This window comes from Musa acuminata, chromosome BXJ2-4 (assembly GCF_036884655.1).
Source record: "Musa acuminata AAA Group cultivar baxijiao chromosome BXJ2-4, Cavendish_Baxijiao_AAA, whole genome shotgun sequence".
In the NCBI taxonomy this organism is placed as follows: domain Eukaryota; kingdom Viridiplantae; phylum Streptophyta; class Magnoliopsida; order Zingiberales; family Musaceae; genus Musa; species Musa acuminata.
Genome location: NC_088341.1, coordinates 45,620,314 through 45,646,480, shown reverse-complemented (window position 1 = coordinate 45,646,480; position 26,167 = coordinate 45,620,314). Strand labels below are relative to the sequence as shown.

Genomic DNA, 26,167 nt, shown 5'->3' with positions numbered 1-26,167 from the left:
TTCCCAAATTCAAGATCAGGACGAATAAATGAAGCCGTAAGTTAGGAAGTTGTGGGATTGAGTAATATATGAGTGGGAAAATGAGATAGAAATCTAAGTCTGTGTGCAAGTGTAACATATGAGACATTTTCGATTATAGATCCACTTGTTGAACATAGAAGCATATAGTTAGTTGCATATGGTGCCTATGGCTGCAAATGGTTTCAAATTGAAAAAGGAAGGTTATTAATAAAAAAAATGTGAGATGATACTAAAATCAAGATTATATATATATATATATATATATATAACATTTTCAAAGTTAACGATGAACAAATGCCAACGCAAAGCGCTGTAAAACCTCTTCCGGAAAAGATAAAAGATAAAATTAGAAGCCATCATTTTTAAGTAAAATTGGGTAGAAAAATCTCTTCCGAAAAAGATAAAATTAAAAACCATCATTTTTAAGTAAAATTGGGTCGAAATTGAATCAAGATGCACTTAAATTTTACTTGATTAGTTAGTACATGTATAAATTCCCTCCCAAGTTCCCAAACCTAACGCAGATCAAGCTATTGGAAAACTGGAATAAGCCAAACTGGTTTCACCGAGTCCATCAGTCCTGTTTGTCTTTTAACCTGTTTGCATCACTTGAAATTTTACAGAAAATTGATAGTTTATTATCATCTGACCCGTTTAAAATCTGAATCTGGACAAAAAGCCACATCTCTCTGAGTTCATCAGCACTAGTTACCAAAACAAAAAAGGCATGGCATGGCATCACAGATTGAGAAGACAAAATTACACAGGGCCACACAAGTAACAGGATGAAGAATGCAATAATAAAGTGACTTCAATAGCAGACCAACCGCCACAGTAACATACAGAAAAACCCCATATAAGAAGACAAACCTAGGAAGATGAATGGAGAGAATTAAGTTCAATTTTACGTAGATGAGCAGTCAGTGAGGTGGGATTTTACTTGGTCGGTTGGTCACAGCCACAGCAGTCAGCTTTTCCTGAATATTCACCCAATAGCCAGAAAAAGAAAATAAATGGTCAATTGTCATGTTCACCTTCGCTGAACCGGCTTATAAAGCACAACGGTCACGTACTTCGATCGGAAACGGTGGGTAATTCCCATAGCTACAACAGATCTTGGGCCATCCCGGTTCTCAATGTAGAGGTGATTAAGAATCACGTTTTGGGGAACTGAGATACTACTTGGATCGTCTTGGCTGGGTGGGTAGTTCAGCGAGGTGTGGTGCAGATGGGCAGGGACAAGTGGAGGCTCTCGGGCTTCATCTTCATTTCCTGCTACAGGGTTGTTGTAGCTTGAATCGGGTGATCTTGGAACTTCGAAACCTACGACGCTGACTCCTTCCTGCAACATGAACTTTCTGTTGAAAATGCAAAAAAAGTTTATCAAAGAATAATTGAGCTAAGAATCGGCACCTACATGATCATTTCCATTTGGGCGATCCATGATTCAGGAAAACTGACTTACAGTGATGGTAGTAAGCCTGTAAGAATACCAAATCATCATGTTGATCAAGATAAAAAATAAGCAAAGAAAATCCTTAGGTGCACTACAGAATTTTTCATGATGAAAACGAAAATAAGCATCCAGTTTTAGCACAAAATTTAAAGAGAAAATATGTCATAAGGTCAAGTTTGAGATGGTTGTGACCAATGAAATAGAATTTGATACCAATCAGAAGCTAAGCATGACCAGATCTAATCAGCATTTTCAGATTTTAAATAAATGGTAAATCTCATTTCTGTGGAAGCCCAAGATCAAAAGACAAATAACACCAGAGCAATGCAAAAACAACTAATAAACCAATGTACACATATATATAATCGGCATCTTAGTGTCATGAGTATATCATGCTTCAAGAACATTATTACCAAAGCTTTCCCCAATCATAACTAATTTGATCATAGAATTTAGCTGAAATGGAGCCTTTATGCTTTAAAAACTGTCTTCACCACCGAAGGGACTGTTCTGAGTTCCAGCCAAGTTCAGATTAACAAAATCAATTGTAGAAAAGATAATTTATTGAAGAAACTGGAAATGATGATTATTTATCAAGGCAGACAAAAGTGTTAACTACAGTATGAGCTCATGGAACCAACAAGGTATTGTTCATCCAACATCCATCTTTTTCCGAGATTGTCAAGTCAACAACCTTGTTCTGGACCCAGACTGGGTCATTTCCCGGTCCAAATTAAATGTATTGCCCGGTCATTTCCAAGTCCAAATTAAATGCCAACATAGAAAAATCGGCTGGGTCTAAATTTTGGCATACATAGAATTAAAAAAATTTAAATAAAAGACAGAGAATAATAACCTAGTAATGAATAACTAAATTACTTTTGATGACAGAGGGAGAACCACCGAAATGCATATATGCAAACATCCCATATAATAGAATTGTCACCAAAGGTCTTGGTTTCTTTGTTATCAATGCAACAACAAAAAAATACTGCAACAACCCTCTGATATGGACAATGCACATATAAGACTATAAAATTATTGGCAAGCTTTATTAGACAGTTTAGGTAATGCAAGTAAATGAATTTCTCATCATTTAATTTGTATAACAAGGTGCGTGTTAGTGTCACAATAAGGTTGCTTTTGAAATATAGGTGACCAAGGTTTCAGATGCAGAAACAGCCTCTCCACTTACAAGGATAAGGTGGTGTGTGCATTGACTCTCCTTAGACATAGTATCGGTGGAAACCTTATGCGCTAAAGGACCTTTTTATTTTTAATTAAAATATCAAACGAGAAGGTAAATTTTTGAGAAGGCCGGATATAATTCAACTTAGACCGGATATAAAGATCACATATGAAGGCAATTTTACCATTGGATTATCGTGTTTGATCAAGTATAGGTTGCATTAGAAATCTGGAACAATTTGGTCCAAGAGACATCACTTGTAACCAGTGGATTTACTCCAGCATCTCATCAATAACCACAACTCAGAAGTCTACCTTGAATAACGGAGGCTTGAGCTCCACAATCAAGCATCACATTGGTGACAGAAAACTCAGATTAAGACAATAATGGCTCAATAATTTCCACATTCTGAATCCATAGTAAAGCTAGTAATTTATAGAGACATAACATAAGAACTACATTTCATGTATGCCTGGAACCATTTCTATGTGAAAAAGAGAGAAACAACACCTCTAATGCAGCACCTGAACTATTTCCTCATCAGAAGATGCTAACGGCTTTGAAATCGATCCTATCCTCTTTGTACATCAATCAGTTCAAAAATAATTATTTTATCCACTTCAATCATCCTCACAGATTCATAGCATTCTATTAATAGCCTTAGAAAAAGGCATTGCACCATATGTGGCACAATATGAAAGGAGAACTTTCTATATAGCCATTCAAAAATCAATTCTAAAGACAAGTAATAAGTAACATTAAAATATTAAATAATAAAAATGAGAGATAATAACTAGATATGACAGGACATGAATGAAGGCATGGTGCACAAAAACCTATGCAGGCCCTAGGGATTAATCTGGTTTTGCGGAGATCTCTCTGTGATCCGTGACTGCTGTACTGCAGCCATAAAACTACACAAGCCATATGCCAATATCATGGACTCTTTGGAAGCCTTGACTCACATATTTTACAAGTTATTATACATTGCTTAGTACTTGTGAATGATCAGGCAAAATGCTATTTATTCACATTATCAAATGTCTAAGAGAACAATTTCTGCTCATACTTTATTTACAGTTAACAGATTACAGTTAACATTTCTCCTCTTATTGTGTATGCATGTCCAATAAATCCATCCTCCTTCACGCTAACAATAATAATCATCACTGGTGGTCACAATAAGGCATCATCATGATACAGGTGTGTGCCTCATGCCAGGCCCATTTACAAACATTGCATGTGCATGGGCATTTGACTGGTATGACATGTCACAAGAACACAACATGCAACATGTACCTTGGGCAAGGGTATAAGAGATAAGGAATTGAAAACAGAAGATTTTAGGTCCTATATCTTCAGTTGAAAGATTTCTGTTCACAATACTATTCCAAAAGCTACGGCTAATGATTCCCTCTTGCTCTACCTACACCAAATCTTAATCATTCTTTATTTGCATAAATGTGGCTTTCCTAACACTGGACTATTGTTGTCAATGTAAATCAGGGTTGATATGCAAGCCATCATCAGTATTGGTCAGTTCACATTGTAGATTAACTCGATATGTGTGCTAGATCTATAACTAATTATGAAATCTGATAACACTACAAAAGCAAAATAATGATGGCTTAAGCTCAAAAAAAGAACATTATTGCAAAGGATATAGGAAAAGAGAACTCTAAGCCAACAATTACAGGTTGAAGTCACAAGACTAGTTGAAACCAAAGAAGCATGCATTTTCAAGACAATAATAACTGTAAAAGTTCTCAATGTCATGTTAAGAACAACAGTGAATCATAAAAATTTTAATTATGGTCATAATAAAATAAACAAGTATAGATCAAAGAACTTTAATGGGACCCGGATAAACAGAAATTGCAACTCGGTCCTATTATATATCAATAGGCAAAATGATCAAGATAGAGGATCCAGTTTGTCACTTCCTAGGCACTGCCTACTCCAACAATTATAAGAATTTTCATTACAGCAAATACAATGACCATTAAGTAACCTATCGAGAAGCATCTCATAAGTCTAAACGAACCAAAAGAAATATGGGATAGCTATGAAGATTCACAACCACAAAACATAATCTGAGGAAAAGTACAGGAAGCAAATATGACCAAGTTGAAATTTGAATATCATGAGGGATGCCAGGTTGTCATAGTTTGACATAAATAAAACTGTAAACTAAGAAAAAAATTGCCAAGAAATAAACCTATTCAATCAGTTACATAATCAAAATGATAATTATAGAAACATCTATGCCAAAATAAACTCAGATATCTTCTTGTAAGCTCTGTTGCAAACACCCAAAATAAACTGTAATTAAGGTATTTAGATCAATTATATCCACGGTTTGAAACACATGGTTATCGATCATTATGTCAGACAAACTAAAAGAAGTTTCAAAGCACAGACACGGGATGCATAGGTGAAGTGAGAAAACAGTGATAGCTATTTCTAACATGATTATTTGTCGAATATCGACCTTCACGTCATAAATTAAATTAACTACTACTTAGAACGATGTAATTCACAGCGATCACAAAATGCATCATATCTAAGAATAGTTAATAACCAAATCATACCCAAAATTGCACGAATACACCGAACAAAACGATGCCAACTGAAAAATCTGGAACGAACGATCGCCAATCGAAGAATTAGGCATGCAACATTAGAGATAGAGATATCGATCACTTGTGAAAGCAAACACTGGTACAACCGTCATACAATCAACCACAACTGAACAATCTAAACGGATCCCACCGCCCACCATTTTCCATCGAAATCTGCCCTCGATCTGGAAGGACGCAGGTGAAAGGATGAAGGGAGAAGTGATTCGAAAGGGAGGAGGGTCGGAGGTACCAAGAAAGCGGGGCCGATCGGAAACACTAAAAGAAGGAAAAACTGGGAGAGGAAGAAGATATACCGTCGCTGTGTCGGCCGGCCGTGGGCGAGGGCGTCGAATCTTCTGCCTCAGGGCATCCGGTGGCCGTGGATGGTTGTGGAAGATACCCGGTTGTGACCTTGCTTCTCCTTTCTCCTTCGGATTAGGGCACGGGGGAGAGGAGGATATAGAACCAACAAACAGAATCGGTGATCCGCGAGTATCACAAAGAAAACGGAACGCCGTTTCGGGGTTATAACCCAGACAGAGTTGAGATAACGGATCCCGTCCTCGTATGCGTGACCCGAACCGGGATATACTATTCTCCTTGGGATAACGTATCGGTCCATTTCTCCACGTATAAAGCGCTGCTAATTACCTAATCATTCGAACTCGAATTGAACCCGGTTCAGGTTCGTATCGGCCTATCCGAGTGAGTCCATCTCAAACTCGGTTACAGGGCGTCGAAACCCAAATGCTTCCATCCATCGCAACCGCGTCCGACTAGCCACGTGATTCGGTTGCCGCAGCACGGTGAAGCGGTGCGACTTGCTTCGGATGGAAGGCTCTCCATTCTGCTTCTCTGTCCTACTGGAGTTGCATCAGAGTTTGATCTTGCTCATGCTCATGCTCATGTTTAGTTGCTGCTGTTGCTCCTGCGCTCAGAAACAAGACCAGGGAAAGGTAATCCTTATTGTTTCTTCTCACTTCTTTCCGTATTCCAGGATGTGATTTGAAGAGTCTATGTTTGCCAGTGCAGCTTAGGATGATGCAAATGAGACTCCTGATGATGCTTGAATCTATAGCTGCTGTCACTACCAATCCATCTTTCCCCTCTATGTTTCTTCCCAGTCATCTGTTCTTGATTAGTTCTCAAACATTTTGCTTCTTTGTCACTATTAATTACTTAGAAGATTCATATCACCGCACAAGATCTGTTCCTCTGCTGAAAGACAGCAACCAGAGGCAATAGGTAGTAACGTAGGCAAATGATGAGCTTAAAAGCCATTCATGACTTCCTCATTATGTACAGTAGATTATAGGCATGTGATGGATTGGAGCAGATGACAGACAAAATACAGTAAAGGAGGTAAATTTGATGACTGGGTATGGAAGTTGAAGATGGGTAGGATCAGACGAGCAAGTCTCGGTACGCCTTTAGACCTTGAGTTGTAAGGCACCACTCTTTCAGCTTGTTCAGAGCTCGGCTCTCGAGCTGTCGTATCCTTTCATTCGACAGGCCATATATATCGCCAATCTCGCTTAGAGTCTTCTTCTTGTTCTCATGCATTCCAAACCGGTACTGAATTATCTTCCTCTCCCTTGGCTTCAAGGTCTTTAGAATGTCGTGAACATGCTGTCTCATCAGCTGCTTCGCGACGATAAGATCAGGAATCTCAACCCCAGGGTCTGCTGTGATCTCCTGATAGTATCAATATTCATGGAAAACTATACACCATAAGATTTAATTAAAAAACATATTAGTTTGACGTTCATCTCATAAAAAAACCAAAGCCATGTCTCTGAATGCGTGCAAGCAAGAAAAAATTTCACCTACAGCTTTTTACGTGTAATGGTTTTAACACCAAATGAGAGAAGAAAACCATTATACATTGCTTTGAAATTGAGAGCAGCAGATGGATAATAGTTGCTTTTCTGGAATTATCAATCCATGAGCTATGTTAAACCAACTCCATCAAACTGATTTAGAAAAGGAATTGCTTAATTAGAGGATAGTGAGGAATGGGATCGCCTCCTTATTGATAAGGAGATAGGGGGCTATCTATTGGATTGAATCGTATGAAATGATATGGAAAAACACATGCATTGGAAGGTTAACTTCTTATTAGAATGACTATCAACATGTTGTAAAGCCAACACCGAGTAGCTGCATTTAACACCACTGCTAAGTATGTGAATAGATGTTAAAAATGATAAAGATATATTTCTCTTGCTTGCAATTAGTTAACACAGACCTTACTGAATGGTTGATGAACTTACTTGAAAAGTGACATTCTGCCAAGCATGTTCCTGAATTGATACTGGATCTCTAAAGTATAGGAGCAGTTTTTCCAATTTCTTAACTGTGATGCCAACCCGCTTTGCGATCTCTTCATTTGTTGGGAGCCGGCCTTCTTGAATGCACAGTCTCCTCGCATACTTTATCTCCTTTAGAAATGCATAAATGTTATCCTGCATGTGTAGCATATGAAACATAAACAGATCACAACATTGACAAGGTATCAAATTCTAATGGCAAACTAATTGACAGAATTAGTTTAGTTGCAATTGAAAATTCTGGATTCGTTAGTCATTATAGATAAGACTAACTCAAAGTGACATAGATGGAAAATTTTGATTCATCCGCTGTGACATTGACCAATCCTATGATTCAGAATCACCAGATTCATTGAACTCAAAGCAATGAGCTTTGTAACAGATGTGTGGTTCATTTTTAGCAATGGCGACTGGAGAAACTTGTTTTATTGGGTGGATTAATTCCACTAGTGAACTAATCCAAATAATTGACTCATATTAATGGTTCATCCTATGATGGAGCTGAGTCTTCTGAAATAGAATCTTCCTTTTCATTAAAAAAGAAAAGCTCGGACAGATGTGAAGCTAAAAGGTAAAATCTCTCAGCGTTTGCAACTTCAGCAAAAAGCTGAGTTTCCTCAAGCAAGAAGAAAGCTGATTAGGCAAACCAAATATCATACCGGAAGACGAATGATTCGTGAATTCTGAAATATGGCCTTCCTAATTGATTGTCTTATCCACCAATAAGAATAAGTCGGAAACCTGCAGCCAGCATTGGGCTTGAACTTCTCTAAACTCTTCATCAGCCCCCTGCTTCCCTCCTACAATAACAATAATCGTTGATAGTTGAAGGAAACATCCCAGCGTGCAAATATAGAAACAATTTCAAAATGATTCTGCAGTTCCAAGCAATGAAGTTCCCTAAGAACACATAATTTAAGATCATCTTCTGCAGAAGTATCACAAAATTTTCAGTATCCCTTTGTAACAAAATTAGAATTTTTTTCTCCCCTCCAATCACAATGGTGTCTCTCCCCACCACTTCTGCAAGCTTAACATCAAATCTCTTTTTCCTCCACTATTTAGTATTTTGTTTGTAGTTTCATGAAGCAAATTTTCTTGTGTTTGACTGTTTTTCCTGTAGAATATCCATGAAATAAGAAACAAGAATTAATTTCCAAAGATTTAAAATTGCAATTGTTTGGCACAGAGAAGTAACTCACAGACGATCAAAATTTATAAGCCAAAGAAGTAAGAAATTTTTGTTAATAAGCATATAAATATATGGAAGTGCAGTCAACCTGCAATAGATCCCGAAACTTGAGGCCCTTCCCTTCATACTGTCTAGCCAAATGCACCACAAGACGGAAATTAGCATAGATCATCTTGTCCCGGCTGCGTCGCCCAGAAGAAATCAAGGACCGCAGGACATCACAGCTCATTCCAACAGACTGAGCCCACTCAGCCAATGTTGGTTCACGATTAAACTGTACCTGAAGTCTCTGTTGAACTTCTTCCAATCTCATAAGATCCTACGCCACAGGAAGCAACACAATAATCTCAGCAAACATATGAAAAAAACGTAAAGCTTTCAACAAAGGTTTAGAGCAAGAGATGCCTGTATCTGGACGAATAAGTCCTTTTCTTCTTTAACAGTTAGCAGCTGCTTTGTCTCAGGACCCCATAAAAATGATCTAAGGGGGTCATTTGAATCAAGACTTCTATTTATCTTCTTGTTAATTTCAGCTGCTGATCTAGTATCTCCGAGGATGAAACTTTTGAGTTTCTTGGACTGCCTCTTCAACAATCGTTTCGATCTGACGGTCATTTTTTCTTCGATCACAGTTTCCTTGGTTGATCCATCATAATTTAAGCTGACAAGGAGTCTTGTTAAAATCTAAATAAGATCATATATAATCCAATTCACTTTTAGTCATAAAACAGAGCTCAGATCTTGAGAACAAACCGAGAAGAATGAGATTCAAGAAGCTGTGCTGCTAAAATATTTGATTTTTCTGCCAGTGATGTGGCTTCTCTAGAGGCCATTGTAGCTCTTGTAGCAAGGGCGAGAACATCCACCAGTGTCATGAAATTTGTACCATTAGCGGACTGCATTCTCTTATCTTGACCTATAGACTTAGTACTGTCTTCTTGTTCGATGGACATCGCTAATAGGGATTTTTCCTTGCAGTGGAAAGATGGGAATCTAAGTTGTAAAAGATTAAAAAAGAAAAGTTTGTTATTAGGATATCAGTATTGAGAAATCGGTTCACAACTGATCACATCAACAAGAGTGAGCCAAGATTCTCTTACGGATCCAACAAACCCGAACGATAAAGCAATTGGTCTTCAGATCCTCTCTGATGTCGGTCAAAATCATACTCTTCCTTCTCTTTGTTATCTGAACTTCCAACATCCGTTAGCTGTTTAAACAGTGTTGCCTTCATATATACAAATGAATAGCATTAATATACAAATGAATAGCATTAATATACAAATGCATGCTATTCACAGTTTATTTATAAAGCATAGCTTATGCTTATCAAAAAAGATCTGCTAATTGACAGTAGTCTTCTAAAGATTGCGAACTATGACAGATAGCAAAGTTGTTATAGAAAAAGCATACAACAAATTCTCAGAAAAGGCAGAAGCAAAAAATGCATAGAGATCCAAAAGGGGCAAAAGATGCTCACTGTTGCTCTATTTTCATCCTTGTTAAAACTAGCTCTACGATCATCCTGTTGGTCCTTTGAAAGAGTTGATGCCGAAACAGGACGCACAACCGATGCAGCAGGCACAGATCTAATTGTCCGAACAGCTTGATCATGTAGCCTCGCAACTGCATCACAATTAGACAACGAGTCTGGAAAGATGATAATGTTCTCCAAATTTGCCTAAAGCAAACAGCGGCCTTATTGGTAGGAGACCGACCAATGAAAAAGCAAAGACCACATCAGTGTAAACATTTCACACTCTCAGAAGCAACTCAAAATACGATCACCATGTGATAATGCCTGTAGATTAAGTAAATAAGCATGCGTAGAGAACAAACTGCACAAGGACACAAGAAACAGGATTTGAATCCAAGACATGAGTACAGAGTAGCAAAAAGAAGAAGGAACTGCTGCGAACCTGAACCGAAGGAAGGATTCCTAATGTATGTTCTTGCTTGCTTGGGCGGAGGTGATGGAGAAAGGAGCCTCGTACCAGCTTCCATCTTCTCCTTGATTCGAACTCGAAAGGGTTTCTTGCGCTGTGTGTGTGTGTGTGGGAATGTGGGAAGAAAGTCGAAGCATCTAATTACAAAAATGTCCTCTTGCAAGATCTGAGGACGGCGACGGTCGGATTTCGTGGATCGATTTGCCACACACATGGCGGCTTCCCATTGGATGTCTCTGATAAGCTGGATCTCGAAGACGAACCCCAATCTCACGTTCGATGGATGATGACGTCATCGCTTATATCCAATAAACGTCGAGCGATGGGATATCCACGACAACATCCACCGAGCCAAAGTGTGATTACACCATGTAAATTATATACGTCTACATGTGTATACATACATACATACGCACATACGTATATATATGTATAGGAATAACTTTGATTTATGTTGTTGGTATGTATAGTTTGCACAGTACATATTTCTTCATCCAAGCCAAGAAGGCTTCGAATGTACTGATACAATCAGCAAGCCTGAAAGAAGCAGTCTCACATTTGCTGCATATATTGTCCAAAGAACCAAATCCATCAGTGCATATTATAATCAGACTGATGATTGAATTATGATACAGATATTTCAGTTTCAATATGACTAGAGAATCACAAGATTGCAATAGCAGAGTTTAGACTGGATCATATCAAACACAGTAGTAGATACTATTTCGTTTGTAATTTTTGGAAATGATAAATAGGGATCATCTTTTTCCGCAAAACATAAATCCACAGCCAGTTTGTGAATTCTGCATTTACACAGCCGCAGAAATATTTATTGCCACACCGTCATACAAAACATAAATTCGAATACAAACCTAGCCGCGCATCATCGTATTTGCATTGTCTTGTTGCTACAAATCACCAATCTTTCAAGTATCAGAATCATCATCCATGCCCCGCAGGAATGCATTGGTATAACTAGCTATTCCCGCTTTCAAGCATGTGGTACACATTAACCTACTGTCTTTATGATCCTAAGAGCCTTATTGGCCATCCATGCCATGGCACAACCATTTCACTTATTATACCTTCAGATCACTAATCCTAGTCTTCAAGTCCATTCCTCTTCCTTCTCGTTCTCGACAACTTCTTTCCTCGGGAAAATGACTCGAAGGATGCCGGAGGGTTCCATTTTCTGTACATACAATCCTTTGCACCATCCCTAACACATCACTCATCTTTGGCCTCAACTTTGGGCTTCGCATTAGACACTTGTTTGCAACTGCAGACAATTCCATCGCCTGTTTTAAACAGTAATTATCGTCTATCTTTGGATCTACGATCAAGTGAAACTTCTTGGCATCGGATGTGTATGGTTTGACCCACTCCAATAGCTTCTGCTCCTTTCTCGGACGGTTCCTGTCCATTGGTTGACGACCAGTGATTAGCTCATAAAGAACAACACCGTAGCTCCAGATATCACTCTTGGCTGTAAGGCGTCCAGTTTGTATGTACTCTGGTGCTGCATATCCCATAGTTCCAACAATCTGTTCCGTTTATGTTCGAGAGAATCAGATTAAATCTGAAGAACCATCAATAGAGGGAAGCAATCATGCATAATTAAAACCCTGATAGAGCACTCACTACCAATAAAAACTTCATAAGTGGACATTATTAACATTGAAATATGAATTAAATGAAACATATCCAAAATTTTATCCTCAGTTTTTTAATGCAGATGTTTTAATCTCCATGAAACAAACCATTAGATTATGCCTGTGTTCTAATGTCCAACTTTTGCAAGTCCATACAACCACCACCCGACACGAATCAAGTTATTTCCTCCAAATAGGTCAATCATGGCCATCCTGGGCAAGTCAAATCCTTACCCCTAGGTTTACAAAGTTTTTTGACATGTTAATTGACACTTCAGTTGTGCACAACTTGGAAACGACAAAGGAAAGAATCAGACAATCTAGTGCCAAGTTTTGTTCAGCATTTCACTGTGGACGACACATCATCCACAAAGGAACAGGTACGCAGTAATAGCCATGCTTGCAGAATATCCTGGTGGAGCATTTCCCAAATGCTCCATTCTTGTTGCAAAACTATTTCAATGAGCCATTTCTCTAGGCCATTCTTTCAGCCCTCTTTTTGGACTTCCTACAACTCTCATTTTTCCTGAAATCTGGTACTCTAAATATGATATAAAGGGTAATAAAAAGTGGGCCTTGTGCCGCTAACAAAGAAAAATGTTTCGTAGATTTAAACTCATTGTTCATGTTTCATCATGAACATATGAAAAGTGGTCGTCGACTAGGATCAGGTGCCCTTCCCCTGTAAACTACCTTGATTGAGATCTTGCTAAAACTTCCTTAAATATCTGAACAAATGCAGAAATAATCACATAAAAAGCCTTAGATGGCAACTGTGAAAGCTCAACAAAACTGGGATGAAAAGTTCAAGAAGCAAGATCTTAGTGTTAACATTGTACAAGATATACTACAATGACAAATTATCTAAATGTAATGAAATTGTGCATACCGCTGTTGAAACATGACTTAACCCATCTGTTGGCCCTTGTCTAGCCAAACCAAAGTCAGATAATTTTGCATTCCAGTGTGCATCCAAGAGGATGTTAGATGTCTTTAGATCTCGAAAAATTATCTGTACATCATGAATTCAGTATTAAGCAAGTGTTGTTGGGGCAATGAGTATCTTCTTTAGTAACAAATGACAATGGTAAGCTAGACATAACCAAATGAATACCAAAAATTGATGTTTCTTCTTCAGTGGCTTGTACTAAACAAGTAACAAACATGTTGGACTTTGGGTCACTATATTTGTATAGGCATAAGAAATAAACTACGGTGAGGTAAATGCAAGGAAGAAACTTGCTTTATAAATTTACAGTATATAAGATCAAGGATATGACTGTTACTTTTGGTGCCCTGACTAATAAAGAATTGCTGCTAACCATTTATTTATTGCATTTGCTGAAGTATTATAAAGACAGTTCCTCAGAATTCTCAGAAGACAAATCTACATGAGTAGTTGTAGAGAAAATGCAAATGAAAAAAATATATATCCTCCAGTGACAATCACAACATCACACAGACAGAGAACCCATAGAGTTATATTGACATGAAGTCTTCCAACAATGCACTTCAATGATGCTCTTTAAAGAATGGAAGTTTTGACTTTACTGCTTGCATATTCCTCACTTAACATGAAGCTAGCCATGATTGAGAAGTTTGCACACATACATGTCCTTACGAATTTATGTACAGCAGGCAGGCAGGCAGGCATGCATGCTTATAAATACATATATATGTAATTTAGTGTTTATATGTACTTCCAAAGGTAATAACAGGTGTATGGTATATTTCCCAGATTATGCTTCTACTTCAAAATCCTAATGCCAATTCCTTAATTTTCATAATTCAAGTCTCCATCTGCTATCCATTATGGTTCTAGTGAATTCATCATTGCCCCCATGTTGCATTTTGTTGCAACAATGAATTAATATTATTGCTCTTTTTCATGTTCAGCTTCATTGCAATAAGATGACAATTATGTGATCTTTTGGGCAATGAAATGTTGCAAACATGTTTTAAGCATCAGACATGTAAACGGAAGCATTTGACATGTATATCTATTACTATTCTAAAATATTGCAGCATCGCCCATGATGTACTTTTTGACATGAAGGCTTTATTTGGAGAGTATGTTGTAAGCAATCTTTGAAACAGTGATTTTATATGTATTACTACCTACAAACCTTTCACATTTCTTTTGTCAAAGCCCTAAAAACTTGTTCAAAGCCACTTCAAATAATAAGAATATAGTAAGATGTACCATTTTGTTATACCACTAAGAAGCTGCATATCAGTTTGCAATTAAATTGCAGAAATGAGAGATGGAATGAGGAGAAAGAAGAGCACCTGAAATTCTCCTCCTTCGTGCAAGTATGTCAAGCCATTAGCAGCATCAAGTGCTATTTTAAGTCTAATGGGCCACGATAGAGTTGTGATGGAGCGAATTGATAAATGATCTTCCACGCTTCTGTTAGGCATAAACTCATAAATGAGAAGTCGTTGAATTCCTCTTTCATCGTTTTCAGCACAGTAGCCAATTAGTTTTACAAGATTTGGATGTTCAACCACCCCAAGAACATCCACTTCAGTTAACCATTCCTTGTGTCCCTGAAAAGCAATATGGTATCATCAGTAGCTAGTTGTTTCTTTTAGGTAATTACCAGCAATGACATGGATCTAAAAAATAAGGATGGGATTCACAAGGTAAGAATAAGATACATTAGATCCAAAAAAAAATAGAGGTATTTCAGACCATGCTTAAATTAAGTCATCAAAAAAAGTGTTCTAACCATGCAAAAATTCATAAAGATAAGTATAATTCTCAACGAAGCTTCTAAATTAAATAGACAGCTTCCCCAGTATACCCTTGCACATACTCTAGATTGCCGAAATCATTGGTTAGTCCCCCTACAACCGAAACTTCTGTCTTTCTCCCACAAGGGGATGTTATGGGACATATTAACCTATGGGAATATTTAACAAGTTTGCATTTGTCGAACCCATTTCATGACAAAATAATACAGACAACAACAACAACAGCCATGACATGTGGTGGCCTTGGGAAGAAATTGTACACATGACCCTTTTTTTCTCATAAATTTTACAGTGCTACTATTCACTTTACTTCACACAAGGTGTTGATCTCAATGAGTGTTAGTGCCGAAGCATTTATCTCACCATACTAATTCAATGATTTTGGAATCAAATGGCCCAAAATGATTAAACTCAAGTTAATGTTAGTAAATCTCTCTAGCCCGATATACCAAGCCCTGTACATAGAGTGTTCTCATGCTCTAGTATGCAGCATGTGTTGACCAACCCAATAGTGGCATCAGGATATGTGTCACTACCATGTCTTATCCATTACACTGGGATCCACACACCATATTCTGATATCAATAGTGATACATTTACTCTTATAAAACATTGCAACATTATCCCACATCCAGTGTGAGATCAATCGAGGTATAACCATCAATCTTACTGCTGAATTAGAATAACAATCGACACATCAATGTTTAGGCCAAAGTTACTGGTAGTAATACATTTATCCTTATCACGATTCATTTTTTCTCAATATTACAATGGTATCTAGCTTGCATTAAACACAAATTTACTTCCAACAAAAGTAAATTGTTTAATCAGGAAGTTGATATTTTTGAGATAAACCACACGCATTGCAGATCTTGTAGATGCCCAACAAATGTGATTTCCTAAAGCAACACTGCGAAATTTTTAGAACTATTATATGGCAGACAAAAAACATTTCAGATTAAAAGGAAAAAGTTTTGGCAATATCAGATAAAAGAACTGCAAGTATCTTGCCTGGAGGCCTCCACGGCTCAATTGTTTTACTGCAACATCAAGTGTTGTACTTGGATCGTTGGAACTCTGGATTATACCTTTATAAACACATCCGAACCCGCCTTCTCCAATCATTAGTGAGCGGCTAAAGTTCCGCGTAGCGTGTTTCAGTTCTTCGAAGGTGAAAATTCTGAAATTGTTTCGTCTCTGGGACAAGCTAGCGAACCGGGACCTTCCTACCAAAAAATCACTCATGTCTGATGAAGAGTTGAAGTCAGATTCAGATACCCTCCTATCACGATCTGTTGATCTACTGCTATTTGATCTAGTTGAGGAAGACTTCCTAGACTGGGGCACCATCTTCTCCCCGTTCAAAAATTGAAAGCAGTTCATCCGCATCTAAATGTCCCAAAGTTCTGTTATGCAATTCCAAGGTCATAAAATCTCATATGTACAAGAATAAACTTCTGTAACAATAAAACAGATGAGGCATATAAGAAGCTGTTTCAAGTACCAATTCCAAGTGAAACATAAAGATCGAAAACCAATACAGCATAAGAAGGTCTGTAATGTTTACCTCTAAAATCATTTACCCCATTCTTTCAATAAAACTAAAAGGAACCTTTTTCCTTGAGGGAGATTACATAACTACGACGTTTTAGGCAGAAGTAACATGAACTAACAATGTAAAAAAAACACATGATTACAGGAAGCTCTACTAGGAATGATTAACTGAATGCCCAAAACTTGCTTCCTTGACCAGGAAAGAATCATCTTCTCCAACCCAATCAGAAGTTACATGAACTGACAGTGAGAACGCACTTGTTTTCTGGAAACTCTACCGTGAAAGATGAACTTCTTTAACGAGTAAAGAATTATCTACATCAACCCAACCAAAATACAATTGATCTAAATATGTGCAGAGAAAACCAAATAACATCAACAACAACAACAAGCCGCAGCATCCCAACTATTCGGGGGTCGGCAACAAAGCAGTACCCTTAAATCAAGATAATTCAAGAAAAGCAAACGATATACTCAACCTATTCTATTAAGTAATCTATCTAAAACCCATATGTTTCCTTTTCACCAAAACTCCCATAACTTTCGAGATTCACAAGCAAAGAACTTTATGCCACGAAACAACAGCGAAACGAAAAGCATCAAATTCCGTCACCAACCCGCGTCAGAAAACACATCACGTAGACCAAGAACTGTAATCTTTCGGTGAGGAACAAATCGACGAGGTGCGAGAATATAGTACACAAGCAGAGGAAAAGAGGAAACATCAAAATACATGAATATCAACGAACCAACCGAAGAGGATTCACGATCTTGCCGAAGAGAACAGCTTTGCTACTTTGTGAGGCTGAGAGAGTATTGAGCGTCGGACAGTGGGCAAGCCACTCGTGACGATAGACAATGAAGGAGAGGAGGGAGTTTGGTGGCGACAAGGAAGTCAGTGTCCGGTAGCTAAGCGTCGGCTCACCCACCAAGCGATGCCTCACCTCACCTTTCCCTTTCCGAGGGGGGAAATCCGAGGGTCGCGGAAGGTGAGACGATGACACTGGATCCCAACAACGGGCGCGCCACCACGATGCAACGGGAGACAAGATTCTTGGATTAGATTCGGTGGGCATCCCGATATCCGCTACAAACGGAAGGTTGATTATAACGGACACCCAAATCGCTTTCCGGCGTTTATAACGGATCGCATAAGGGGAGCAGCGACCACAAGCGTTGGAATAACGGACTGTTACAAACACTTCAGTATAGTTTATAACGGATTTAATGGGTGTGGGCTTCACAGGCATAAATTGTTGGCAAAGGTAGCTGAATTCATTAAAAAGATCAACCTTTATTTGAATTAAATTGATGAATAGTTTCATATATTTGAAATTAATTACTTGGTTTATTGTGAATTTACTGATCTTTTCCTTCAGCTTTTCTTGGGAATCTGGTTAAAGACATCACCAATGGGCAGCTTTAAGATTCTCATTTGCACTTAAGAGTCTGGTGAGGTTGCTGTTATTTGCCCCCTCACACAATAAATAGATCAAACTAATTAAGCTTAAAAGATATATATATATATATATATATATATATATATATATTCTTAAATTTTGTTTGAAGAAAATATTTATTGTTGTGGAAACCTTTAATCTCCTCAAGAAGTTTATCATCCCACAAGCCAACAACACTCAGAAATAAAGAGAGAATATGGGCACAGAACCAATAACAAGTTGTAGTTAGTTCCATGATATGTAGCTATAACTTGTAGTAAGTGTTACGGTAAGTAACTTTTGTAGTCGTGATATCGGGGTCGACGCGGTTGGTTCAGGGGTCCGAATGGCGGGGATCGAGCGTAGCTCCTCTCTGGCTCTTGTCGTAACTGATCGCGGGGGATCCGGTTGGAAAGTTCCGCGGCGCCGGGTGGGGGACGGCTTCGGTCGAGTACCTGCACACAGGCCGGGTCGGCAGCTCGGCCCGACCCCTCCGACGATCAAGTTAGATGATGTGGAAGGAGTTTTCTAGTGAAGAAGTGTTTCCCCTTTTTTCGTTTGGAGCCCGGGGGTATTTATAGGTGAGTTTGATGTTACCTGATGTGCCACCATGTCGGAGCAGGGCCGTACCTCTGATGGTGCCTGTCGTAGTCGTGGGCGTTGCGTGGAAGGCCGGGCTGCCGCAGGGTAAAGGCGAGCTTCAGTCGACACCTTCCCCTGCCTCGACAGGTCGTGCGGGGTCAGATGATGAGGTCGTCTGGGTACGACGAGTGTGGGTGTACATCCTGTTGGTTTAAATGCTTGCGCCCTGGGACAGTGTGTCATCCAGGGGTGGCTGACGTCGTGGGGTGTTACGTCAAATCTATTTTTACCCCTATCGTAAGCATAGATGTATAAATGGAACTTCTTTTCAACAAGACTTTAAGATAAGATCTTTATGAGAAGAGTCTTTTCTCCGATCTCATCAAAGTAGTCTTCTTTTATCTTATGCTTATCTCTCTATCATTTAGCACACAGAAATAAAATAAGAAGCAGTATTCCTGCCATAATTATGAAAAGTACAAGTGATGGATTACATGAGGATAACTAACGAAGAAAAGAAGAATACTGAAACATCACTCTCATCTTAAACAGTCAAAAATGGATCATTCGTTACCTAATAATGATAATTTAATCATTGATCATTGTCGTCGTATCAAATCAAACATAGGAGTAGCCTAATGAGAAATGGAGCAAAAGTCAAAACCCAATTCAAAAAAGGTGTTGTTTTCACAAAGTCAACTGATGAGCCATCTCAAAAGTCAGATCTGTATTAAAAAAAAGATTAAAAATAAGAAACTTATTCAAAATCTATAATTCACCAAGAAATGAATAAACTAATTTATTATAAAAATATTTATTTTGAGGAGATGTGTCATATTTAATTACTAGAGATCTTATCTGATAAATTTTAATACTTAAGATTAAGGTTTTGATACACCGTCTAATAGATATTAGTATTAAATCTATTATTAATTTCATAGTCATAATTATTTATCATAGGTTTTCATAGTTTATAAGAATTCATGAAAATGAAATTAATTCTACCCAACCAACATCCGCAAAGTATGAATACTAGTGAGATTATCCAGCAGTCAACTCTTCCGGTACTGATGCTGATACTATAATGCACAAACCATGTGCTACTGAGCTAATTGGATATAGATTGCAGTATCTTACTGCATGATTCATCGTGATGGATTCGATTATAGCATTAAAGGTTGAATCAATACCATTAATACATGTTTCTTCTTCTTCTTCCTCCGTCGATTGTTACCATTGAAGTCCATAATTCCAAACAATAGAACCTTTTTGCCACTGAATATGTTTGCATACATGTATGAGAGTACCACAAGATTGGATCACCAGATTGGGGTGTGCTTAACGAAGCGCAGGTCGACCGAGGACGGAGGTTAACGCTAAACAGGGACTGTCCTGCCGTAAGGAGCAGGGGAGGAGGTGTCCTGCTCCTCTTCGTTCTCGCCGGACATTTCCTCCAGCGATTTGCCCTTCGACTCGGGCACCAGGAAGGTAAAGATAAGGCCCACAAGATTGGATGCCGCGAGCACGAAGAGCGCGTTGCGGACGCCGATGCCGGCAGGGTACCCCTTGTCCCGCTTCGTCGGATCCCGGCTCTGCGCCGCGTACAGGAATCCGAAGGCGCCCACGATGGCCCCGGCCTTGCCCGCGGCTGCCGAGATGCCGTGGCATGTGGACCGCAGCCGCGCCGGGAAGATCTCCGCCGGCACGATGAAGGTGGTGCTGTTGGGCCCGAAGTTGGCGAAGAAGAAGGTGAACCCGTACATGACGACGAAGCCGATGTGGTTGCCCGAGGTGGTCCAGTGATGGTAGGGGATGGCGAGGCCGAGCATGAACACGGTCATGAAGAAGAAGCCCATGAGCTGGATGGCGAACCGGCCCATGGTGTCGATGAAGGCGACGGTGAACCAGTAGCCCGGCACGGTGCCGCAGAGCGCGATGAGCGTCTGCGCCCGGGCGATCCGGAACACCTCCTCGATGGCGTTCATGGTGGCCGCCTTGGGGATCCACCCGATGGCGCTGAAGATGTCCTTCTGGAAGAGATTCTGGCTGTAGAAGGCGATGTCGAGGAGGAACCAGGTGGTGGTGGTGCCGACGAGGTGGACGCCGTGCCGGCGGGCGAACTCCCTGGAGAAGAGGCCGAAGCTGTTGGCCTCCTTCATGGTCAGCTGCTCGACCTTCTCCTGCTCCTCCAAGATCTCCACCTGGAGGACCTTCGACATGTCCGCGGCCGCCTGCTTCGCGTTCTTGGCGACCAGGGCGGTGTATCGCGCGGTCTCGGGCATCTTCATCCGCCAGTAGTATGTCAGGGCCGCCGGCGCCGCACCGAGCATGAGGATGATGCGCCAGATGTAGTCGGCCTCCGGCACGGTGGAGCCGGCAGGGTCAACGGCGTAGGTCGGCGCATCAAAGTGGTTCTTAAAAGCGGCAGAGACCACGATGGCGACGATCCCGCCGGCGAGGATGCCGAAGCCCTGCATGGCGAAGACGGCGGCGATGAACGCGCCGCGGGTCTTCTTGTTGGCGTACTCCGACATGATGGTGGCGGAAAGCGGGTAGTCGCCGCCGATGCCAAAGCCGAGCCAGAAGCGGAAGAAGCAGAGCGTGGCCACGACGCCCTTGGCGGTGTGGCCGAAGGAGAGGCCGGAGGCGACGGAGCAGATGACCATGAGCATGAGGGTCATGCCGTAGACCTTCTTGCGGCCGAGCTTATCACCGAGCCACCCAAAGAAGAGCTGGCCGGTGAGGGTGCCGCAGAAGGCGACACCATTCACAGCGGCAGCCACGTTGGGCGGGAGCGTCCCGGGCGACGCCGAGCTGGGGTCGAAGTAGTAGATGCGACCGAGGAGCTTGGTGACGAGGGAGATGCAGAAGAGGTCGTAGGCGTCGGTGAAGAAGCCCATGCCGGCGATGACTATGGCCGTGAAGTGGTACCACTGCGTCTTGGCGACATCCAGAGCATTGAGGACTTGGAGCTGATCTCCTGCCATTGTTGCCGCGCTTCGTCCTCCTTCCTACTTCCTTCTCAACACATGCAACTGCAAGTAGTGGTAGCACGTCGCATCAGTACAAAACGATTCCTAAATGGCGTAGAATTCATAATGAAATCATAATGAAATCCTTCAGAAAATTCCTCTCTGTTTCAGAAATCAAATCAACACAGCAGACACGAGCCAGAAAGACAAGCAGAAAGAGTTCCCAACATCCCGTCACAGACACCGTAACAACACCCTTTGAAGGGAAAAAGCATGTAGAAGAGGAGAACCACAAAGTTGGGCGGTCGAAGGGTCAGGGATTCCTCCTCAAAAGGTAGAATCCAGAAACAACGAATAGGAATATTCTCGTCATGGCACCATCGTTGACTACTCAAAAACACAAAAGAGAGGGAGAGAGGTCATAAAGCCACAAAACAGACATAAACTAAGATCATGAAATGGTGATCAAAACTCCATGCGATTTAACTTGACTAAAATCATCAGAAAAGACTCTCTGCATGGAGTACATCTGGACACAAGAGTGTCAGCAAGGGACGTACGTGGGAGACGTTCAACGACCTTCTCCGTAAGAGGAGGGGGAGGAGGAGGAGGAGATGAAGCCCAGGTCAGGTTGCAGACAGCCGGAGAGGGGAGAGCAGTGGAAGTCGAAGGTGGGAGGAGGGAGGTATTAATTGGCGTCGGGACTCGCGGGGGCGAAGGCATCTCCGGGTATATTCGCTTGCGTACGCGGTGGTCAACGCTTCCCCGTGCTTGCGAGGAGAAGGGACCCACAAAAGAAAACAGCTCATCTCTGTTCCCACGTTGCTTACGTGCTTCCTCAGGATGGGGGGTATTTTAGTCATTTTGCGTGTTCGAAGTTGACCTGTACACTTACACGTTTGGAAGTCGGGAGGGGTATTTTAGTCATATCGAGGATTGGATATTGGACGGCCGTCTATCTTTGACTACGCACCTTCCATAGTGGCGGAAGTAGTGATTGCCATTGCCCAATTGACGCGTTTCTTGACCTTCTCCTCTCTTGAAACATCAAAAATGGAGACACGATTATTTGTTGCTATAGCTTCTCTTCCCTCTCGCTTTCTCTGTGCAGCCACACCAATAGTTTAGTGTAATGGACCAGCGAGATTAAGCATAGTATTTATTATGTGTATGTTCATCTATGGAAGATTAAACAATGACAATACAAGTTTATATAAATAGAAGATATACTCTATAATCAACTCTTCTCATAAAGAACACTTTGGTTAAGTTGTCTGTATCCTTCCAGTTTTCTCAGATACGACCAATGCATTTGTTTACACGGCAGTCGGCAGTCAGTGAATACAACTAGTAATGATAATATATTCTTGTGTGCCTGAAGCCTGTGTGATCTTACAAATCATATCTGTATCAAAGTCCACAGGAACAATAGAAGAATATCCCATGGAGTTATTGACACCAACTTGGATCATAGCTGATTGAAGATGTTTAAGTATATTACTTTGATTAATAATGCAAAGAAATGCAAGTCATTTATTAGTATCTCATATCATTTTCTTTGCAATAATTAATCTAAAACTTTGATTCCTTATGTGTACATGGAAGAGATATACAGAAAGAAAGAATGCAGAGAAATGCAAGTCAATCATTCTATCTCATATCAATCATGCAGAGACAAAAAAAACCATTCTATATATCATATCAATCTCTTACAATAATTTATCAAAGGAGGAAGCGTGGTTGACTTTTCATCTCTGCCTCCGTGAACAGATTTGTTATTCGTTTCGTGCTCCATCTCAAATGATTGACGAAACACTGTCGATATGTTTATACAACTTTAAGCTTAAAGATTGCTTGCATCATTTTGGCATCATAGTGTAGGCTGTGAGATCATTTGCAATCGAAACGACAAATCGGAAGAATGTTTTGATTTTTCATCAGTGCCTTCATGAACAGAAACATGGTGAGATGATTAGTCAAGAGTCAAAACGATCTCAATATCTTTGACAAAGCTGTGTTGGGAGACAAAATCCACAACTTTTGACATCAGCAGCCAAAATTTCCACAAAAACATGCTTAAGCCACACTCTGTATCTTTGAAGCTTACTTCCTTCACCAAGTGAACTAAACCTGCACAAGCAAAACATGAGAGACAAGTGAGAAAATGTTCAAGCAAGTTGGGAAGGAAGAACAAGAGAGCTGTGTGCTGATAGATAACCTTCAAACGAAGGTACACGAAAAAAAAGTCAAGCTCCACATTTTTGACCAATCTCTCCAAAATGAAGCTAAAGAAGGTGGTCCAACGTTGTGGCTAAATAACTTCAACACATAGCACAAGTCAAGCTCGGACAGAACTCCTCGCAGGAAACTACAAGAGGGTTACCTTTAAAGAGCCATGAGAAGCCAACTTCTCCTTTCTCAAGTCTCAAAGCTGACATTGCTTTCTGCTTTCTGGATCACGCATGGGTGGGTAGACAAGCACAGTATGGCTCGGAGCCTTCACAAGAAACTGTTGGTGCAGTGGATAGTGTCACTGTTCCTTGAAGCACAGGGACAAAACTCAAGGAGTTCCGTTAGTCAAAGTCACAGACTTATGCCTCCATGCATGCACGGAGAGAACTCCATCTTAAACTAATGTTTGAGGAACTACAAATCCGTGGAAGTAAGCAAAAGTCACCCATCTTGTTCTCCTTCATCCCAAGGGAAGATGCTTGGGATATCCTTGGACTAGCAGATTAGAACATGATCATGAAGGATATTTGTTTGGTTTTCAGATATGAAGTGGTGTACTAATTTGGCACAGTATAGAATTAACCTGAATTGTGCTTGAAGGGTTATATGCACTGCACTTTTACATGGACTGTCAACAAAGCTTCATTCAAAGAGCATGAGATTCTGTACTCTCTCTCTCTCTCTCTCTCTCTCTCTCTCTCTTTGTAGAGCAAGAGTAATACTTAGGAAGGCTTGGATTCTGGCTGGGAAATGTGCTGCGTGAATGAATGAAACATGCAGAGCAAGTGTTGGAGATGGGCTTACTTTGCAAACAGGGAAGATGTAGAAATGTTACTGAGTGTTCCATGTGAGTCCACTGCTTCTGATGATGAAGAAACAGAATCAGATGATACCCACACAGTGTCTAATTCATTGCACTTGTTCTTAGAGTTTGTATGTGAACCTTTTGCATCAGTTGTTCATGAGCAATGCTGACAAGATCTCATTTAAATTCATGAGCATATTGCACAAGTTAGGCATATGATGATAATTCTTGGTCTATATATCAACATTGATATCTAAAACCATCTGTCCAAAAGAAATGTAAGTTCATCAGAGAATCTATATTTTCACTTCTAAAATAGATTGACAGGACTTAGCATGCAAGCGGAGCTGCCACTGTTCTGATAAGATTACCATCAGTATGTCAATCATAGAACAGAACTCTTATCATATCAGTATCTCAAACAGCTGGTTCTTTGAACACACACAAAATTGTTATGCAGCAAACCCTACATTCCCCTTGATGTGTTCCAAACTATAGTTCCTGCTCTTTTGCCACCCATCACATCTGAGGTCCCACCGAATTTTCTAACACATTCTGGAGTTTTGAAGCGTAAAGCAATGTTGAGGAAGCTTCCCTGTGGATATGAGGAGTGGTTTCAGAGCATTCTGAGTCAAGAATTCTGAGGGCTATAATGCTTATTTGATGGTCATGGATTTGCCACATTGAAGTGTTCTACTTCCAATCTGGAAGTTTGAAGGTCATGTTCTATTTTATTTAGTTTTGTACTTTTTTATGAGGATCATTGGACTTATCTGTTCAGTCTCATAGCTGATGCCAAAAAAAAAAAAAAGGTTCTGCTGCTAATGACAACTGAATTGAGCAGTCAATAACTTTGAAATGTGTCAATTTTTTTTTTCCTTTTTTTCCCATAAAAGCCTTTTGTTTGGATCTGAAAAACTATTTCTAGTTTTACTTGTGAAAATTAAATAAGTTTATGCTATGGTCACCTAATCCGAAGAAAAAATTATTTTTTTTCACAAGTTCTTCTAACCTTACTAGTTTTACTTATGTGAATTGAGAGAATTCATACTAAAAATAAAAAGATTCTTCAATATAGTGACTAAAATTTACATCTATACTCATTTACGAAGATCTATCCCGTGAAAAAATTATATCGATTTTTATTTATTTTTATTACATTAAAAGATATACGAAACGCTTTCATATAAATTTGAACATGATACATATCATACACTAGCCATTGAGATAGAACTAACTGATATAAATTCGAACATGATACATATCAATCATACAATGACATACTAACCACTAAGAAATTTAAAGAACTAACTATAAAAAATAATAGAAGAAGAAATTTAAAGAGAGAGAAACAAAATAAAAAAAATATAAAATAAATAAAAGAAGGAAGAAAAAAGTAGAGGTCTTTTTCTTTCTTCT

The 26,167-nt window shown here is 39.8% G+C and overlaps 4 protein-coding genes across 8 annotated transcripts; all 4 read right to left on the bottom strand.

Annotated features, from left to right (window-relative positions):
- Positions 1-814: 814 nt before the first annotated feature.
- LOC135611233 (RNA polymerase sigma factor sigF, chloroplastic-like) lies at positions 815-10,889 on the bottom strand. The gene is made up of 12 exons (XM_065106758.1): positions 10,729-10,889; positions 10,290-10,435; positions 9,910-10,037; positions 9,563-9,802; positions 9,215-9,470; positions 8,898-9,128; positions 8,277-8,417; positions 7,561-7,752; positions 5,602-6,982; positions 1,439-1,502; positions 1,095-1,352; positions 815-998 (listed from the first exon to the last, which is right to left on the bottom strand). The coding sequence occupies exons 1-9, from the start codon at positions 10,811-10,813 to the stop codon at positions 6,692-6,694; spliced, it is 1,710 nt and encodes a 569-aa protein (XP_064962830.1). The 5' UTR covers positions 10,814-10,889; the 3' UTR covers positions 815-998; positions 1,095-1,352; positions 1,439-1,502; positions 5,602-6,691.
- On the bottom strand, positions 1,052-1,452 carry LOC135586089 (SNF1-related protein kinase regulatory subunit beta-3-like). The gene is made up of 2 exons (XM_065101888.1): positions 1,439-1,452; positions 1,052-1,379 (listed from the first exon to the last, which is right to left on the bottom strand). The coding sequence occupies exons 1-2, from the start codon at positions 1,450-1,452 to the stop codon at positions 1,052-1,054; spliced, it is 342 nt and encodes a 113-aa protein (XP_064957960.1).
- A 659-nt stretch (positions 10,890-11,548) lies between the features above and the next one.
- LOC103982350 (serine/threonine-protein kinase PCRK1) lies at positions 11,549-17,728 on the bottom strand. 5 transcript variants are annotated; one of them, XM_009399258.3, is made up of 5 exons: positions 17,336-17,728; positions 16,176-16,570; positions 14,697-14,957; positions 13,297-13,419; positions 11,549-12,299 (listed from the first exon to the last, which is right to left on the bottom strand). In XM_009399258.3, exons 2-5 carry the CDS (start codon positions 16,551-16,553, stop codon positions 11,835-11,837), a joined length of 1,227 nt encoding a protein of 408 aa, XP_009397533.2. In that variant the 5' UTR covers positions 16,554-16,570; positions 17,336-17,728; the 3' UTR covers positions 11,549-11,834. The 5 variants fall into 5 exon arrangements, with proteins under 5 accessions (XP_009397533.2, XP_064962834.1, XP_064962832.1 ...); XM_065106762.1 differs by having other exon boundaries at positions 16,176-16,621; positions 17,452-17,728; XM_065106760.1 differs by having other exon boundaries at positions 17,452-17,728.
- A 2,155-nt stretch (positions 17,729-19,883) lies between these two features.
- LOC135611234 (probable inorganic phosphate transporter 1-8) lies at positions 19,884-22,406 on the bottom strand. Its single transcript, XM_065106759.1, has 2 exons — positions 22,272-22,406; positions 19,884-21,774 (listed from the first exon to the last, which is right to left on the bottom strand). The coding sequence occupies exon 2, from the start codon at positions 21,724-21,726 to the stop codon at positions 20,116-20,118; it is 1,611 nt and encodes a 536-aa protein (XP_064962831.1). The 5' UTR covers positions 21,727-21,774; positions 22,272-22,406; the 3' UTR covers positions 19,884-20,115.
- Between the last annotated feature and the right edge of the window lie 3,761 nt (positions 22,407-26,167).

Coding starts and splice junctions, on each gene's coding strand:
- LOC103982350 (XM_009399258.3), bottom strand. CDS start 16,553: ATGCGGATGAACTGCTTTCAATTTTTGAACGGGGAGAAGATGGTGCCC. Junction 14,958..16,175: donor TGAGCCGTGGAGGCCTCCAG/GCAAGATACTTG, acceptor ATTGCTTTTCAG/GGACACAAGGAATGGTTAAC. Junction 12,300..13,296: donor TAAGTCATGTTTCAACAGCG/GTATGCACAATT, acceptor TAAACGGAACAG/ATTGTTGGAACTATGGGATA.
- LOC135611234 (XM_065106759.1), bottom strand. CDS start 21,726: ATGGCAGGAGATCAGCTCCAAGTCCTCAATGCTCTGGATGTCGCCAAG.
- LOC135611233 (XM_065106758.1), bottom strand. CDS start 10,813: ATGGAAGCTGGTACGAGGCTCCTTTCTCCATCACCTCCGCCCAAGCAA. Junction 9,803..9,909: donor CGTTCGGGTTTGTTGGATCC/GTAAGAGAATCT, acceptor TTTACAACTTAG/ATTCCCATCTTTCCACTGCA. Junction 9,129..9,214: donor ACTTATTCGTCCAGATACAG/GCATCTCTTGCT, acceptor CCTGTGGCGTAG/GATCTTATGAGATTGGAAGA.